The sequence below is a fragment of the Hyperolius riggenbachi genome, chromosome 8 (genome assembly GCF_040937935.1).
Source record: "Hyperolius riggenbachi isolate aHypRig1 chromosome 8, aHypRig1.pri, whole genome shotgun sequence".
NCBI lineage: Eukaryota > Metazoa > Chordata > Amphibia > Anura > Hyperoliidae > Hyperolius > Hyperolius riggenbachi.
Genome location: NC_090653.1, coordinates 42,255,996 through 42,270,582, shown reverse-complemented (window position 1 = coordinate 42,270,582; position 14,587 = coordinate 42,255,996). Strand labels below are relative to the sequence as shown.

Here is a 14,587-nt window from a genome sequence, read left to right as displayed (position 1 = left end):
GCAGTAAATACTGTGGAAGGATGGAGGAGAATTTGCACCAGAGTTAAAGAAGACCCTAATACCTCTTACAGGTAGGGGGGTCCCCAGGTTCATTTTGCACCAGGGCCCCATAACAGCTAGAACCGGCCTTGGGGGCGTGGGGGAATGAGAGATAGCGGCTTTGTGGGATGTGGCTACACCCCCTTACCACCCATGTAATGACTACCCAATCATCAAAAATGGATGTATCATTAGATAGGTGCAGTGGCGGCTCCAGCTTCACATTTTTGGGTGAGGAGGCATGAAGGGGGCACAATGGTTAGCTGGTGGGCCCACTGGGGCACATAACAGAAAAAAAATATATTCAGCAAAGTTCAATCATACTTTAGATGAATAAGCCACATTAGAGTCACATTAATCCATAGATCATTGTGGCTCTGTAAAATTAACAAGTGGCCTCAAGTGGGCTAAAGGAGTTCCGTGTTAGTCCAAAAGTAAAACAAGCTGACACTTACCTGGAGCTTCTATCAGCCCCCTGCAGCGGTGATGTCCCACGCCGTCCTCCTCTCATCATCCGTTCCCTGCCGCCAGCACCGGGCATTATTTGTCTGGCATAGCCAAATAATGTGCGCTCCCGTTCGCGTCATCGGGAGCTTACTGCGCAGGCGCAGTACGAAGTCTTCTTGTACTACGCCTGCGCAGTAAGCTCTGATGACGCGTGCGGGAGCGAGAGCTCGGCCGCGCAGCCGCAGTGTAATCACTCGCGTGATTACACGGGGATCGGCGGCGGGGAAAGGTGCATCGGGAGAGGACGGCGTGGGACATCACCGCTGCAGGGGGCTGATAGAAGCCCCAGGTAAGTGTCAGCTTGTTTTACTTTTTGACTAACACAGAACCCCCTTAAGGCCTCTTTCACAGCGGGACGTTAAAGTCGCACGTTAGAAAATGTTTTAACGCAGACTAACGCACAGCAATACAAAGTCTGTGCGGCATTCACAGTGCACACGTTGTGTTGTGTGTAACGTGTAGTAATATTTAGAGTGCTGCATGCTGTGCGTTTAGCTATAAATTTGCTGCGTTATGTGTGTTGCACATGCTCAGTAATGTTTTTTTTTTTTTAATGTAACGCATGCGCACCAAGAGACACATAACGCAGTGCAAAATAACATCCAGTTTCATAACCTACATGCGCTGCATTAGGGGCACGTTGTGCGACTTTAATGTTGCATCAAACGCAACGTCCCATTGTGAAAGAGGCCTAAAGGACACCCGAGGCGAAATAAACGAATGAAATAAACAATTGTATCTATCCTCCTCTTAAAATTGACTTTTTAAGATATTCCAGTTTTATTTTATGTTTAAATCTACTTTTTAAGTTTTTACTGTTTCATGGTCTCTGCTCAATGACACATTCATTGAAGTATGCCAGAGCTAAAAATATATGAACTATTGACCCTTTTTATCTCTTTCCTGCTCTCAGAAACCATTTTCTGGTAGGAAAGTGTTTTATAGTTGGAATTTCGTATCAGTGGAGGTTACGCTGTAGTCACTTCCTGTCTGAGTCAGGACTGAGTCAGCCACTTACATACCTGATATTTAACTCTTTCAGGCAGAGAAAGAAAAAAAGGAACACAGCATAGTTATTAGTGTGCTTGGCACTATACATACCCATGTCTATCTCATCAATTCACAAGTCACCTCAGGTATTAGCCATAAACCCTGTACAAGCATGCAGCAGATCAGGTGTTTCTAACATTATTGTCAGATTTGGCAAGATTGTCTGCATGCTTGTTTCTGGTCTGATTCAGACACTACTGCAGCCAAAGAGATCAGCAGGGCAGCCAGGCAACTGGTATTGTTTAAAAGGAAATAAATATGGCAGCCTCCATATACTTCTCACATCAGTTGTCCTTTAACCTGCCTGGCGTTCTATTAAGATCGCCAGGCTGGCGACGGGATGTTTTTGTTTTTTTAATAAAAAAACAAAACTATTTCATGCAGCCAACTGAAAGTTGGCTGCATGAAAGCCCACTAGAGGGCTGCATGAAAGCCCACTAGAGGAACTGTTTGGTCCGGCTGCGCTGGGCTCAGGCGGCTGGGGGGACCCTCTTTCGCCGGAGGCGATCAGAAGTAACAAGAAGGGCCGCGATGAGCGGTTCTGCTTTCCTCGTCGCCATGGCGACGAGCGGAGTGACGTCATGGACGTCAGCCGCCTCCAATGCAGCCCTTAGCGCTGGCTGGAACTGTTTGGTCCGGCTGCGCTGGGCTCAGGCGGCTGGGGGGACCCTCTTTCGCCGCTGCACGCGGCGCATCGCCGCGCTGCGATCAGGTAGCACACGCGGCTGGCAAAGTGCCGGCTGCGTGTGCTCCTTTTTATTTGGAGCAAATCGGCCCAGCAGGGCCTGAGCGGCACCCTCCAGCGTCTCTGGACGAGCTCAGCTCGTCCAGAACGCTCAGGAGGCTAACACACACCTGATCATGAATTCTACATCAATCAGATAAGCATAAAATGCACTTATGATAAATACTAACACTGATCGGCTCTGTGGTATTCTCATCATTTAGGTTATGAACAAGGGTCAGATCCTGGACGTGCAATTCCTTGACAGAAGTGACTTCATGACGATCAATATTCCCGTCACCACCAGAATGATTCCATCCTTCCGGATTGTTGCCTACTACTTCCTGAGCTCTGAGCTTGTGGCCAACTCAGTGTGGGTGGATGTGACGGATGAGTGTGAAGGCAAGGTAAGCACGAAGCTTGGTGCTAGTCTACTTTAGGGGAACCCAGCAGGTCCCCTAAAGTAGATTAAGGGGCCGGTGAGTTGCGGTAAATATACCGCATCCTAATGCCAGTCTATGGAGGAGTTCACACTTCACACGTTGCGGTACGCTGCGCCAAAAGTGCCCTAAAGCGCTTTAATACTTACGTTACCGCGTGGCTCCTGCGGCGATCTCCGTCGGACCAGAAGTCATGTAAGTCTATGGTAACATTTATAGTACATTTAAAAAACCCGCCGCAGTTATCAGCGTTGTGCATGTGCGGAAGCGTATTTTAGAAATACGCTTCCATGCACGCCATAGATTTCCTGCTTGGCCTGATGCTAGATGGGGATTACCGCTTACTATTGTGGTAATCCAATCTTCAGTGTGGAGCTGGCGTAAGGGCCGGTTCACACTTGTTTTAAAAACGTATCAGTGGGATACGTTGTTAAAGCTCTGCAGAAATGCTGGAAGCGGATTTGGCCTGTTGCAGCCTATGGAGAGCCATGCTTCTGCTGGCCTCCAGGCTGTGGAAGGGACCGAGCGGCGGGACAATCATGTGGCAGCAAGACAGGTGAGCAGTGATGCGTACGGGCTGACGGAACAGTCGGGTGTATTAGCGCAAAGCGGATGCAGAATGGACGGAACACATCGGCCTCGCGTATGCGTGTTCCGTTTCCGTTCTGCATCCACACAAGTGTGGACGGGCCAATAAAGGAAGCCAGGTTTTCCCATTTCCCAACTTCTGTGGCGTATTTTATCTGTCATTTTTTTGCATTACTGAATGCAAAAATGGCAACAAAAAATGTGGAAACCAGAATCTTGTGATTGGTCTAAAATGACAGTGGTAATCCGATTTTTTTTTTTTTTTTGCAGAAAAAAAACCCTGAAATCTCTAATTGGTCCAACACGTCCAAGTTCTGTGATTGGTCTAAAATTAGAGCGTTGCGGTAATTCAGATTTACGATTTCCATTTTCTGATTTCCAAGACCTGATCGGAATTGAGTATCGGAATCCAAATGAGCGGGACGGGAATGGGGGCAGCCAGCACAGCAGCACACTTGCAGCAGGCAAACCCATGAACCTGCATTCGTATGGGGATTGCGGGTTTGGCAGAGGGTGGAGCTTAGGGCACCAGAGATGCTGTGCCTTTATGATCCCGTGCCATGTGATGTACAGAAATCAACAATTTATGACGCCTGGCACTGAATGTAATACGTTTGTGGGTGATATTTAAATTAAAGTGGTATGAAACTCAGCATTTTATTTCTGCTCTAAAAGATTATTTACAGCCTTAAAGAGACACTGAAGCGAGACTAAATCTCGCTTCAGCTCTCATATATAGCAGGGGCATGTGTGCCCCTGCTAAATCGCCGCTATCCCGCGGCTGCACGAGGGTCCCTGACCCCCCCAACCCACCCCCCGCAAACCTTGGTCGTCTTCTTGGTCGCAGATTCTGCTACCTGGAGGCAAGGGCTAACGGCTGCAACCCTGCCTCCCAGCGCGTCTATCAGACGCGCATTGCCGCCTCTCCCCCGCCCCTCTCAGTGAAGGAAGACTGAGAAGGGCGGGGGAGAGGCGGAGATACGCGCTGACAGACGCGCGTGGGGCAGGGCTTCGGCGGTTAGCCCTGCCCCAATGCGGAAGCGCTCCCCCGCATTACGGAGGGGATTTGGGGGTGAAGGGACCTCCGTTAAGCCGCGGGATAGCGGCGTTTTAGCAGGGGCACACGTGCCCCTGCTATATATGAGGTCTGAAGCGAGATCTATTCTCGCTTCAGACTCTCTTTAAACCCCCTACCACAAAAAAAAATGTAGCAGAACAGCATTCAATCAGTTAAACACAACAATTTGTACTTCAGTGGAAAGCTTCTGGCCGCATCCGAACAGGTGATAACATCGGGTTTGATTCACTGATGTAAAAATAGCGTGAGTATCCTCCTGCCACTCAAGCTATTAAATCAGCGCGCCTCAATTTTAAGGCCCTGCATGCTCCGCACGATAGTGGCAGCGTAGCATGCGTAATTAAGTTCAGTCAGAGGAGTGCAAGCTTAGGCGCATGCTATGATGTGCTACAGCAGCATAGCGAGCGCTGTTAACTGTTGCCCAATCCTTGCCAATAACGGGAGCTCCACTTGTCCTGCCCTGAGCCCCATCGGGTCAGGTGACTTTAACCTCCCTGGTGGTAAGCCTGTGCTGAGCACGGGCTATGCCACGCAGGAGGATTTCTCAGGCCCTGCTGGGCCGATTTGCATAATTTTTTTTTTGTACACACAGCTTGCACTTAGCTAGCTGCGTGTACTTCCCGTTTGCTGCCGATTCGCCGCTACCCGCCGTGTCCCCCCCCCCAGACCCCTTGCGCAGCCTGGCCTTTCAGCGCCAGGCAGCGCTGAGGGGTGGATCGGGACTCCCGATGACGTCATGACGACTCCCGATGACGTCATGACGTCCATGACAATCGTCACCATGGCGAACGGGATTTCCTGTTTGCGCTGATCGCCTGAGGCGATCAGAGAGGGTGGGGGATGCCGCTGCTCTGATTAAAAAATAAAATGTAAAGTGCTGCACTGCCCCCTGGCGGTTTTAATAGGCCGCCAGGGAGGTTAAAGGAAGTGAACCCTGCACTTCGATTGGCCCAATAGGCTGCCTGTCACTTGACTTGCCTGGCACTTGTCACTTGACAGGCAGTCTATTGGGCCATTCAAAGTATAAGTATCATGTCCTTTAAAGTCACTGGACCGGAAGGGGCTCAGGGCGGGACAAGTGGAGCGCCAGTTATTGGCAAGGAGCGGGCGTAAGTTACCAGCGCGCCCTATGCTGCACTACCGCAGCATTGCGTGCGCGCACACTCCTCAGACTGAGCTTAATTATGCACGATATGCTGCCACTAGCGCGTGTAGCGTGCAGGTTGTTTACGTTAGTGAATAATCCCCATTATCTTTTGTTTACATTCCTTTGTCAGATACATTTAGTAAACATTAGCGAACCAAAACTGAGATGTAGTGAGCTGAGAAGCAGAAAAAGCTCAGAAGTGATCACTAGATAGATTTGAATATATAAATACAGCAGCTATGCACTAAAATGCAATGGCAGCTTCCAGAGCAGATTAACTGTACTTTGGGTAATAAAAAAGTAAGAAAACACATTTTTATTGAATGTTATGTCAGAGTTTTATCCCACTTTAATTTGAAGTGCTTTATTCATTTTTTTTCAGCTATACATCACAACAAACGTAGTGAACAGCATCCAGCCATCCTCTCCTTTCCAGCTGACTGTGGAGACTGATGACAAAATGTCGGTGTCTCTGTCTGCTGTGGACACGGCCGTCTACCTTCTGAATTCCAAGAACAAGATGACCCCCGGCAAGGTGAGGAGCTTAGAGTCCATGCTCCAAAGCTTAGAGAATTATTTGAGTGGCGCGATCGTCGGGGGAGTGGCAGAAACGGCGAATGCGCGCTGCGGACGGTGATTGAATCGACGCCCAGCCAGCCAGGAACCCACCAAAACAGAGCGTAGATTTCTATCACCGCGGTCCAAAAGTAGTTAAAGAGAAACTGTGACCAAGAATTGAACTTTATCCCAATCAATAGCTGATACCCCCTTACATGAGATATCTATTCATTTTCACAAACAGAGCATCAGGGGGCTCTGTATGGCTAATACTGTGGTGAAACCCCTCCCACAGAAAACTGTGAGGACCATGGTCCTGACAGTTTCCTGTCTGTGAATCTTGTTGCATTGTGGGAAATAACGGCTATTTACAGCTGTTTCCAACTGCCAAAAAAGCAAGCAGCAGCTACTTCCACCGACATCACCTGCAAGCAGTAAAAATGTCACCATGTGATAAATGTCAGAATGTAAATCAGGGAGAGGAAAGTTTTTACAATAGGCAAAGACTGACTAAATCTATATATATATATATAATTATTGTAAAAATAAAGCACTTTTTTTATTACATTATTTTCACTGGAGTTCCTCTTTAATATGAAGAACCGCACAAGGCAGGAGCTGGAGAAGAAGAATGGCCATTTCTCCCCAGCTCCTGCCTTGTGCGGTTCCCGTGTCTGAAAATTGGATGAGCGGTTATACCTGGCTTCATGTTGTCCAGATGTTTATTAAGAACATGTGTTAACTATACAGATTTGTCTCTATTTGTGGAGGCATGATGAAGGGTCTATCCCGAAACAAGTCGACGTTGTCGCCTCAATTTGCACAACTGCACTAATCTTGATGTTAACAACTGATGCATTTTTGCCATTCTCTGCTATGGAAAATGTTCCCTGACGGATACTTTTTATAAATATTTTTGCACAAGTGTCTTCAATAAAAAATATTTTGTATTTTTGCATATAAACTCTTCAAGTTTCTTCAGTTTTTTGCTACATATATCCTTTTTATTAGTATAAAATCCCCTCTAATCACACCCTAGTCACCTATCAATCACCCTGTCACCCCCTGTCACTGCTACCCATCAGATCAGACCCTAATCTGCCCCTTGTGGGCACCCAAACATCCGCCCATACCCTCAGACCACCCCTTATCACCTCCCCAGTGCAATATTTACATCTGTTCTCCCCTCTAATCATCCACTGATCACCAATCAATCACCCCGTCACCACCTGTCACTGCACCCATCATACCCATCAGATCAGACCCTCATCTGCCCCTTGCGGGCACCCAATCACCCGCCCACACCCTCAGATTGCCCTCAGACCCCTCCCCTATCACCTCGCCAGTGCATTGCTGGCACCTATCAATCACCCATCACCCCCTGTCACTGCTACCCATCAGATCAGACCCTAATCTGCCCCTTGCAGGCACCCAAACACCCGCCCACACCCTCAGATTGCCCTCAGACACCCCCCCCCAATCACCTTGCCAGTGCATTGCTTGCATCTATTCTCCCCTCTAATCACACCCTGAGACACCCATCAATCACCTCCTGTCACCCCCTAGCACTCCTATCCATCAGATCAGGCCCTAATCTGCCCCCTGCGGGCTTCTGATCACCCGGCCAAACCCTCTCCCGCCCCACCGCAGTGACAGAATTTTTTTTTCTGATCACTGCTGGTCTCTACGACTTAATTGTGGCTGAGACCAACCGTTATGCCACACAATACGCAACCACCAATCCAAGAAGCTACTATTCCCAGCCTTTTCGGTGGAAACCACTCCAAGTTTCCAAATGTAACATTTTTTGGGGGCCTTCTCCTTAACATGGGTCTAGTCAAAAAGAATGTATTGCGGTCTTATTGGTCTACGCACCCAATACATCACATGCCCATGTTCTCTGCTGCCATGTCCAGGTCACGATTTGAGACACTGAAAATGTTGTCTATATGATATCCTGCCCATGTGGCCTTATGTACATAGGGATGACTGAAAGGGCTTTGAAAGTCCGTATCCTTGAGCATATGTGCAGTATTATAAATGGGGATGTGGATACGACCCTAGGCAGACATTATGCCACTAAACATGGGAGTAGACTGCAAGGTACACTGTTTAAAGGGAACCTTAACTGAACGGGGGGTAAAGAGTTTTACTTACCTGGGGCTATTACCAACCCCCTGCAGCAGTCCTGTGCCCTCGGCGCCGCTCTGGAATCCTCTGGTCCCCCGCTGTCAGTTAGTTTCGTTTTTGACGACTCACCAGTCGCCGGCCGCCATGCGTATTATTGGACGCATTAACCAATGCAATTAGCGCTATTGCGGACCGCAACGCGTACAAAAATACGCGTTGCCGCATATCTACGCGTGCGGAATGCGGCAACGCGTATTTTTGTATGCGTTGCGGTCCGCAATAGCGCTAATTGCATTGGTTATTGCGTCCAATAATACGCATGGCGGCCGGCGACTGGTGAGTCGTCAAAAACGAAACTAAGTGACAGAGGGGGACCAGAGGATTCCAGAGCGGCGCCGAGGGCACAGGACTGCTGCAGGGGGCTGGTAATAGCCCCAGGTAAGTAAAACTCTTTACCCCCTGTTCAGTTAAGGTTCCCTTTAAGGGTATCTACAAATTGAATATGTCTAGGCGGAGAGGTGACATGACCAATGAACTATTGTGTAAAGAGGGGATGTGGATCTTTCGACTCAAACTCTTAGCCCCTATGGTTTGAATAATGACTTCAATTTAAAGTCATACCTGAAAAAACAGATCTATACTAGAAAGAGATAGAGACACAACCGAGACTACTTATGTGTAGTTAGCAATAGGTGAGTGAGAGTATAAACCAATGAGTGAATGAAAGTATAACAGATGTGATAAGTATGTCATATTCAGAGTGAATTCGAGGCATGTAACTACATGCCTTGAACACAATCTATAAAAGTTCCCTCCCCCGTGGCTCTCCCTCCATGTTAAATTGAAATAAAACGAGATTAAGGACAGTGCTGGTGTGGCCGCATAATTGGATTAAAAAGAACTATAATGTTATAAAAACCATCATTACAAAGTGGAGTGGAGCATTGTTTGCCTGTGAAGCGTGAAATATGAGGACATTGGGAGAGTATTGGGACTTTCTAGAGCCCCCATTACTTCTACGGAGCTGCAGTGTATATTAGCAACAGTTGCTAGATAGGAGGAGGAGTGAAGGAATGCACGTCGTATAAAGGAAGGAGTACGTCCATCAGTACATCCTGACGAATCGCCTGTGAGGGGCGGGAAACGCGTCGATGGGCGGAGCCTAGTGCACCACGCACACGTCACATCCACACCAGCGGATGAACCGACTCTGGAGCCGTCAATACACCACTCCATGCGTGCCGCCATTGCAGATCGCGGCTTGGAGTAGCGGAACACAGCCGACAGCTGATACTGCCTTCCTGGCGCAGCATTGAGGCATTGCCCTGGTTGGGCACATCTCATTTCGGCCACCGCTCTAAGAGGGACTGCCTGAGCACATGCTCAACACAAGCTGGATGGCTGTGCCGTCCTCTCACCATATGGGACATCGTGCAGCATCATCAAGTGGGTACCCACACAGCAAGCTACAACGGAGGTGGTAAGAGTGACTTTCTACCTGGAAGCTATTCTTTATCCCTGTGGAGATTATTGCTTATCAAATTGATTATCGCTGCTGTGCAGGTGGACTCAGTTTCCCCTATGGGAGTAGCCTTTCAAGCATCACGCACTGCAATTAAGTTGAGCAACGCTTAGGAGTGAGTGGGCGCCATTGTATGGATGTATGGATGGACGCATGATGCCGGCCTAGATTAGATAGTTGCTGTCAAGGTTAGAGCATCTCATTGTTGGTGCCTAGATGCTCCGCAAGTTTTTACTGATCATTTTATGAAGCTGATTTTTGCATGCAATCAAGCTATGAAATTGTGTCATTTGTGTATTCATCAATAAATTTCTACTATCTGATTTATACATCTTGAACCCTAGCCAAAATTTCTTATACACTTGCACGATTTGAGAACATCCTGCGCTTCCTGCACTTCAGTGCCAATACAACCTGTCATCTAAGAGGCCACCCTGCTTATGACCAGTTCCACAAAATTCAGCCCCTCATAGACCACCTGTCATCAAAATTTGCAGATGCTTATACCCCTGAACAGTCATTTTGAGGTATTTGGTTTCCAGACTACTCCTCACGGTTTTGGGCCCCTAAAATGCTCAAGAGCGGGCAGCACGGAGGAAGGGTCGATTGGTGAGGTCCTAGTACCACGTACAGTGGGAAGCGTTAGAAGCGGAAGAGGGTCCTAAGCGGATTAGGACCCTCTTGAAGTAAGTGCCCACCCTGTATACCCTGTACTGCTTTTATCCAGAAAATAAAGGAATTGATATTATCCACTAAAAACATCCCTGTTCATTTGTTTGCACCTTGAGTGCATACAGGTGGTGGAGTGGAGAAACATCATATACAGAAGAGTACATCTGCACTGATCCAGGAGATGGCAGAAAGGCAGGAGGAGACCTTGTCCATGGTAGTGGTGGATATGTCAGGGGTGTGGAGGTAGATTTGGGTGTCATCTGCATACAGATGATAGTTAAAACCCATGGAGGAGATAACCTTGCCAATGGAGGATGTGTATAGGGAGAACAGTAGGGGGCCAAGGACCAAGCCTTGGGGGACTCCCACTGAGAGGTGGTTGGGGTGGACGAGGACTCATTGAAGGCGGTCGTGAAGGAGCAGTTGGAGAGGTAGGATGAAAGCCAGGTCAGGGCTAGATCGTGAATGCCCATGGACTGGAGGAGTAGGGGATGATCTACTGTATCAAAAGCTGCTGAAAGGTCAAGGAGGAGGAGAACGGAGTATTTACCTTCAGCTTTAGCTAAGGCAAGGTCATTGACCACTTTGGTGAGAGCCGTTTCAGTTGAGTGGGCAGGCCGAAATCCAGATTGTAGTGGGTCTAGTAGTGAGTTGGCATTGAGGTACTGGGTCAGGCGTTTGTGAACCAGACACTCAAGAAGTTTTGAGGCAAAGGGGAGGAGGGAGATCGGGCGGTAGTTGGAGGGTAGCGAGGGGTCGAGGGAGGGTTTCTTGAGCAGGGGCAGTACTGTGGCCTGCTTGAAGTCTAAGGGGAAGGTGCCTGTGGATAGGGAGAGGTAAACAGGGTGGTGAGGACTGAGGCCAAATCCGTGAAGTGAGGCTGAAGTAGATCAGAAGGGATAGGGTCAAGGGGGGAGGTAGTGGTATGGGAAGTCTGCAGTAGGTGGTTGACTTCCTCAATGGTAGTAGGAGTGAAGGAGGTGAGGAGAGGATAGGGTGGAGGAGGAGTTGGTTGTGTGCGGGTGGGAGGTGAAGATTGAAGATTGGATATTTCTTGACGGATGGAGACTATTTTGTTGGTGAAGTGGGTGGCTAAGTCTGTTGCAGAGAGGGAGGAAATGGAGGGTGGGTTTAAGCAGGGAGTTGAAGGTGCCAAAAAGATGCCGGGGATTGGAAGCTTGTACTCCGATGAGCTTGGTAAAGTATTTCTGCTTCGCAGGAGCAAGGGCAGTGTGGAACTGCAGCAGGTTAGTCTTGTACTGTAGGAAATGACAATGTTTTTTATTTTTTTTACACACAATTGTCCATTTACAGAGATATTTCTCCCACCCAGCATGGGTATGTGTAAAAATACACCCCAAAACACATTATACTACTTCTCCTGAGTATGGCGATACCACATGTGTGACACTTTTTTGCAGCCTAGGTGCGCTAAGGGGCCCAAAGTCCAATGAGCACCTTTAGGCTTTACAGGGATGCTTACAATTTAGCACCCCCAAAATACCAGGACAGTAAACACACCCCACAAATGACCCCATTTTGGAAAGTAGACACCCCAAAGTATTCAGAGAGGGGCATGGTGAGTCAAGTTAACAGAAATGGAAACTTTTTTTTATTTAATTTTTTTTGTCACAAAGTGTCATTTTCCTCTAACTTGTGATAAAAAAATAAAATCTTCTATGAACTCACCATGCCTCTTAGTGAATATTTTGGGATGTCTTCTTTCCAAAATGGGGTCATTTGGGGGGTATTTATACTATCCTGGAATTTTAGCCCCTCATGAAACCTGACAGGTGCTCAGAAAAGTCAGAGATGCTTCAAAATGGGAAAATTCACTTTTTGCACCATAGTTTGTAAACGCTATAACTTTTACCCAAACCAATAAATATACACTTACTGGAATTTTTTTTATCAAAGACATGTAGCACAATAAATTTGGACAAGAATTTATATAGAAATGTTACTTTATTTGAAAAATGTCTACAAAGAAAGTAAAAAAAAATAAAATAATTTTTTGACAAAATTCATGTCTTTTTTGATGAATATAATAAAAACTAAAAATCACAGCAGCAATCAAATAGCACCAAAAGAAAGCTGTATTAGTGACAAGAAAAGGAGGTAAAATTCATTTAGGTGGTAGGTTGTATGACCGAGCAATAAACCGTTAAAGCTGCAGCGGTCTGAATGGAAAAAAAATTGTCTGGTCCTTAAAGAGGAACTCCAGTGAAAATAATGTAGTAAAAAAAGTGCTTCATTTTTTACCATAATTATGTATAAATGATTTAGTCAGTGTTTGCTCATTGTAAAATATTTCCTCTCCCAGATTCACATTCTGACATGTATTACATGGTGACATTGTTACTGTGGGCAGGTTATGTAGCTGTTTCTAGCTGTTCTGGCTGTTACAGACAGCTGTAAACAGCCATTTCCTGTCTGTGAACATTGTTACATTGTGGCAGTTTGCCCAGTGTACCGCGGTATTCAGAGCTTGTTGTGGGAGGGGTTTCAGCACAAAATCAGTCACACAGCGCCCCCTGATGGTCTGTTTGTGAAAATCATTATATTTCTCATGTAAAAGGGGGTATCAGCTACTGATTGGGATAAAGTTCAATTCTAGGTTGGAGTTTCTCTTTAACCTGCTGGGCGGTATGGACGAGCTCAGCTCGTCCATCACCGCCGGAGGCTGCCGCTCAGGCCCTGCTGGGCCTATTTTCATGAAATACAAAAAGAGCACAGGCGGCCGGCACTTTGCCAGCCGCGCGTGCTACCTGATCGCCGGCGAAAGAGGGTCCTCCCAGCCGCCCGAGCGCAGCGTAGCCGGAACAAACAGTTCCGGCCAGCGCTAAGGGCTGGATCGGAGGCGGCTGGTAAGCAAAACAAGGAAGGCCGCTCATTGCGGCCTTCCTTGTTAATTCTGATTGCCGGAGGCGATCAGAATGACGCGTCCGGAGCGCCCTCTAGTGGGCTTTTATGCAGCCAACTTTCAGTTGGCTGCATGGAATAGTTTTTTTTTAATTAAAAAAAAACCCTCCCGCAGCCGCCCTGGCGATCTTAATAGAACGCCAGGGTGGTTAAGGGGTTTTATGACTGCAGTCCTTAAGTGGTTAAGGTGGCCATACCTTAACCACTTAATCAGGTGACTTGGTGGCTTATAGACCATCCGTTTCGATGATTATAATCAAATCGGATGAAAATTGCAATGGAACCCCAGGTGTTGTCTCCCCTAGTGTACAATGTGCCCCCTTGTTACCTGTGCATGTATACTTTACCTGTCAGCCGCCGCTGGCTCCATTATTGCGCTCTTCATCACATATATGTCCCCCATGTAGTTGCCGGCAACCACATGGGGCGCATGCGCGAGTGAGGAAGAGTACAGAGCCAGTGGCGGACACTGACAGGTAAGGTATTCATGCACAGGCACCAAGGAGGCACATGTTACACTAGAGGGCACAGTGCCTGGGGTGGCGAGGTGACAAAGCGGCGTCGCAAGACTGATTACTGCAAGATTTCATGCTGAAATCGATCGGCCTGCAATGTATGTGCAGCTGACAGATCTCTCACCAATCAGAGAGAGATTTGTCTCCTGGTCGAATCTGCCCTTCATCGTTAGATGTATGGCCTCCTTTACTTGCTAGCAAACTGCTCATGTGTGGACAGATCACAGACAAATCATTCCAGCCCCCAGAATGTGTCTGACAACTCTACAAGCAAGTGGAGGGGAAATGGGCAGGAGGGAGAGACACATAGGCTTCAATTCATCAAGCATTACCGCATGCGGTAATGCTGAAAACAGCTGACTTTGTGGAGCACTTAAGAAAATGTTAATTCATCAAAGCTGTTACAGCATGAAAAGCTGAAATTACAGAGCAATGAGATAAATTACCGCCTTGTGCGGTGATTATCTCCACACGTCAGTAAAATGTAAGCAAATGTCAATTCATCAAGCTTACAGCATTTGCTAACACATTGGGTGATTATCTCCAGCTCTCCCCTGTAGGTAACTAGCTTCCAATGCCTTTCTGTGGATGTCCTCATGATTGACAGGAGTAGGCAGCCAATAGAAACAGCCCCTGTTCTCCTGCAAGTGCCTCTGATAGGTCAAACAGGCTTCTCCAGTGAAACAGACCCCCCA

General features: G+C 47.5%; 2 protein-coding genes across 2 annotated transcripts in view; one reads left to right on the top strand and one right to left on the bottom strand.

The window, feature by feature from the left end:
- Positions 1-14,587, bottom strand: part of EGFL8 (EGF like domain multiple 8) — a 309,298-nt gene that overhangs the window by 145,369 nt on the left and 149,342 nt on the right. The gene's annotated exons all lie outside the window — the stretch shown is intronic.
- LOC137528756 (complement C4-B-like) overlaps positions 1-14,587 on the top strand; it is a 158,322-nt gene that overhangs the window by 53,866 nt on the left and 89,869 nt on the right. Inside the window, exons 14-15 of the mRNA XM_068250296.1 lie at positions 2,545-2,727; positions 5,956-6,108. Coding sequence (XP_068106397.1) covers positions 2,545-2,727; positions 5,956-6,108 — 336 coding nt within the window. The remainder of the gene's footprint in view (positions 1-2,544; positions 2,728-5,955; positions 6,109-14,587) is intronic.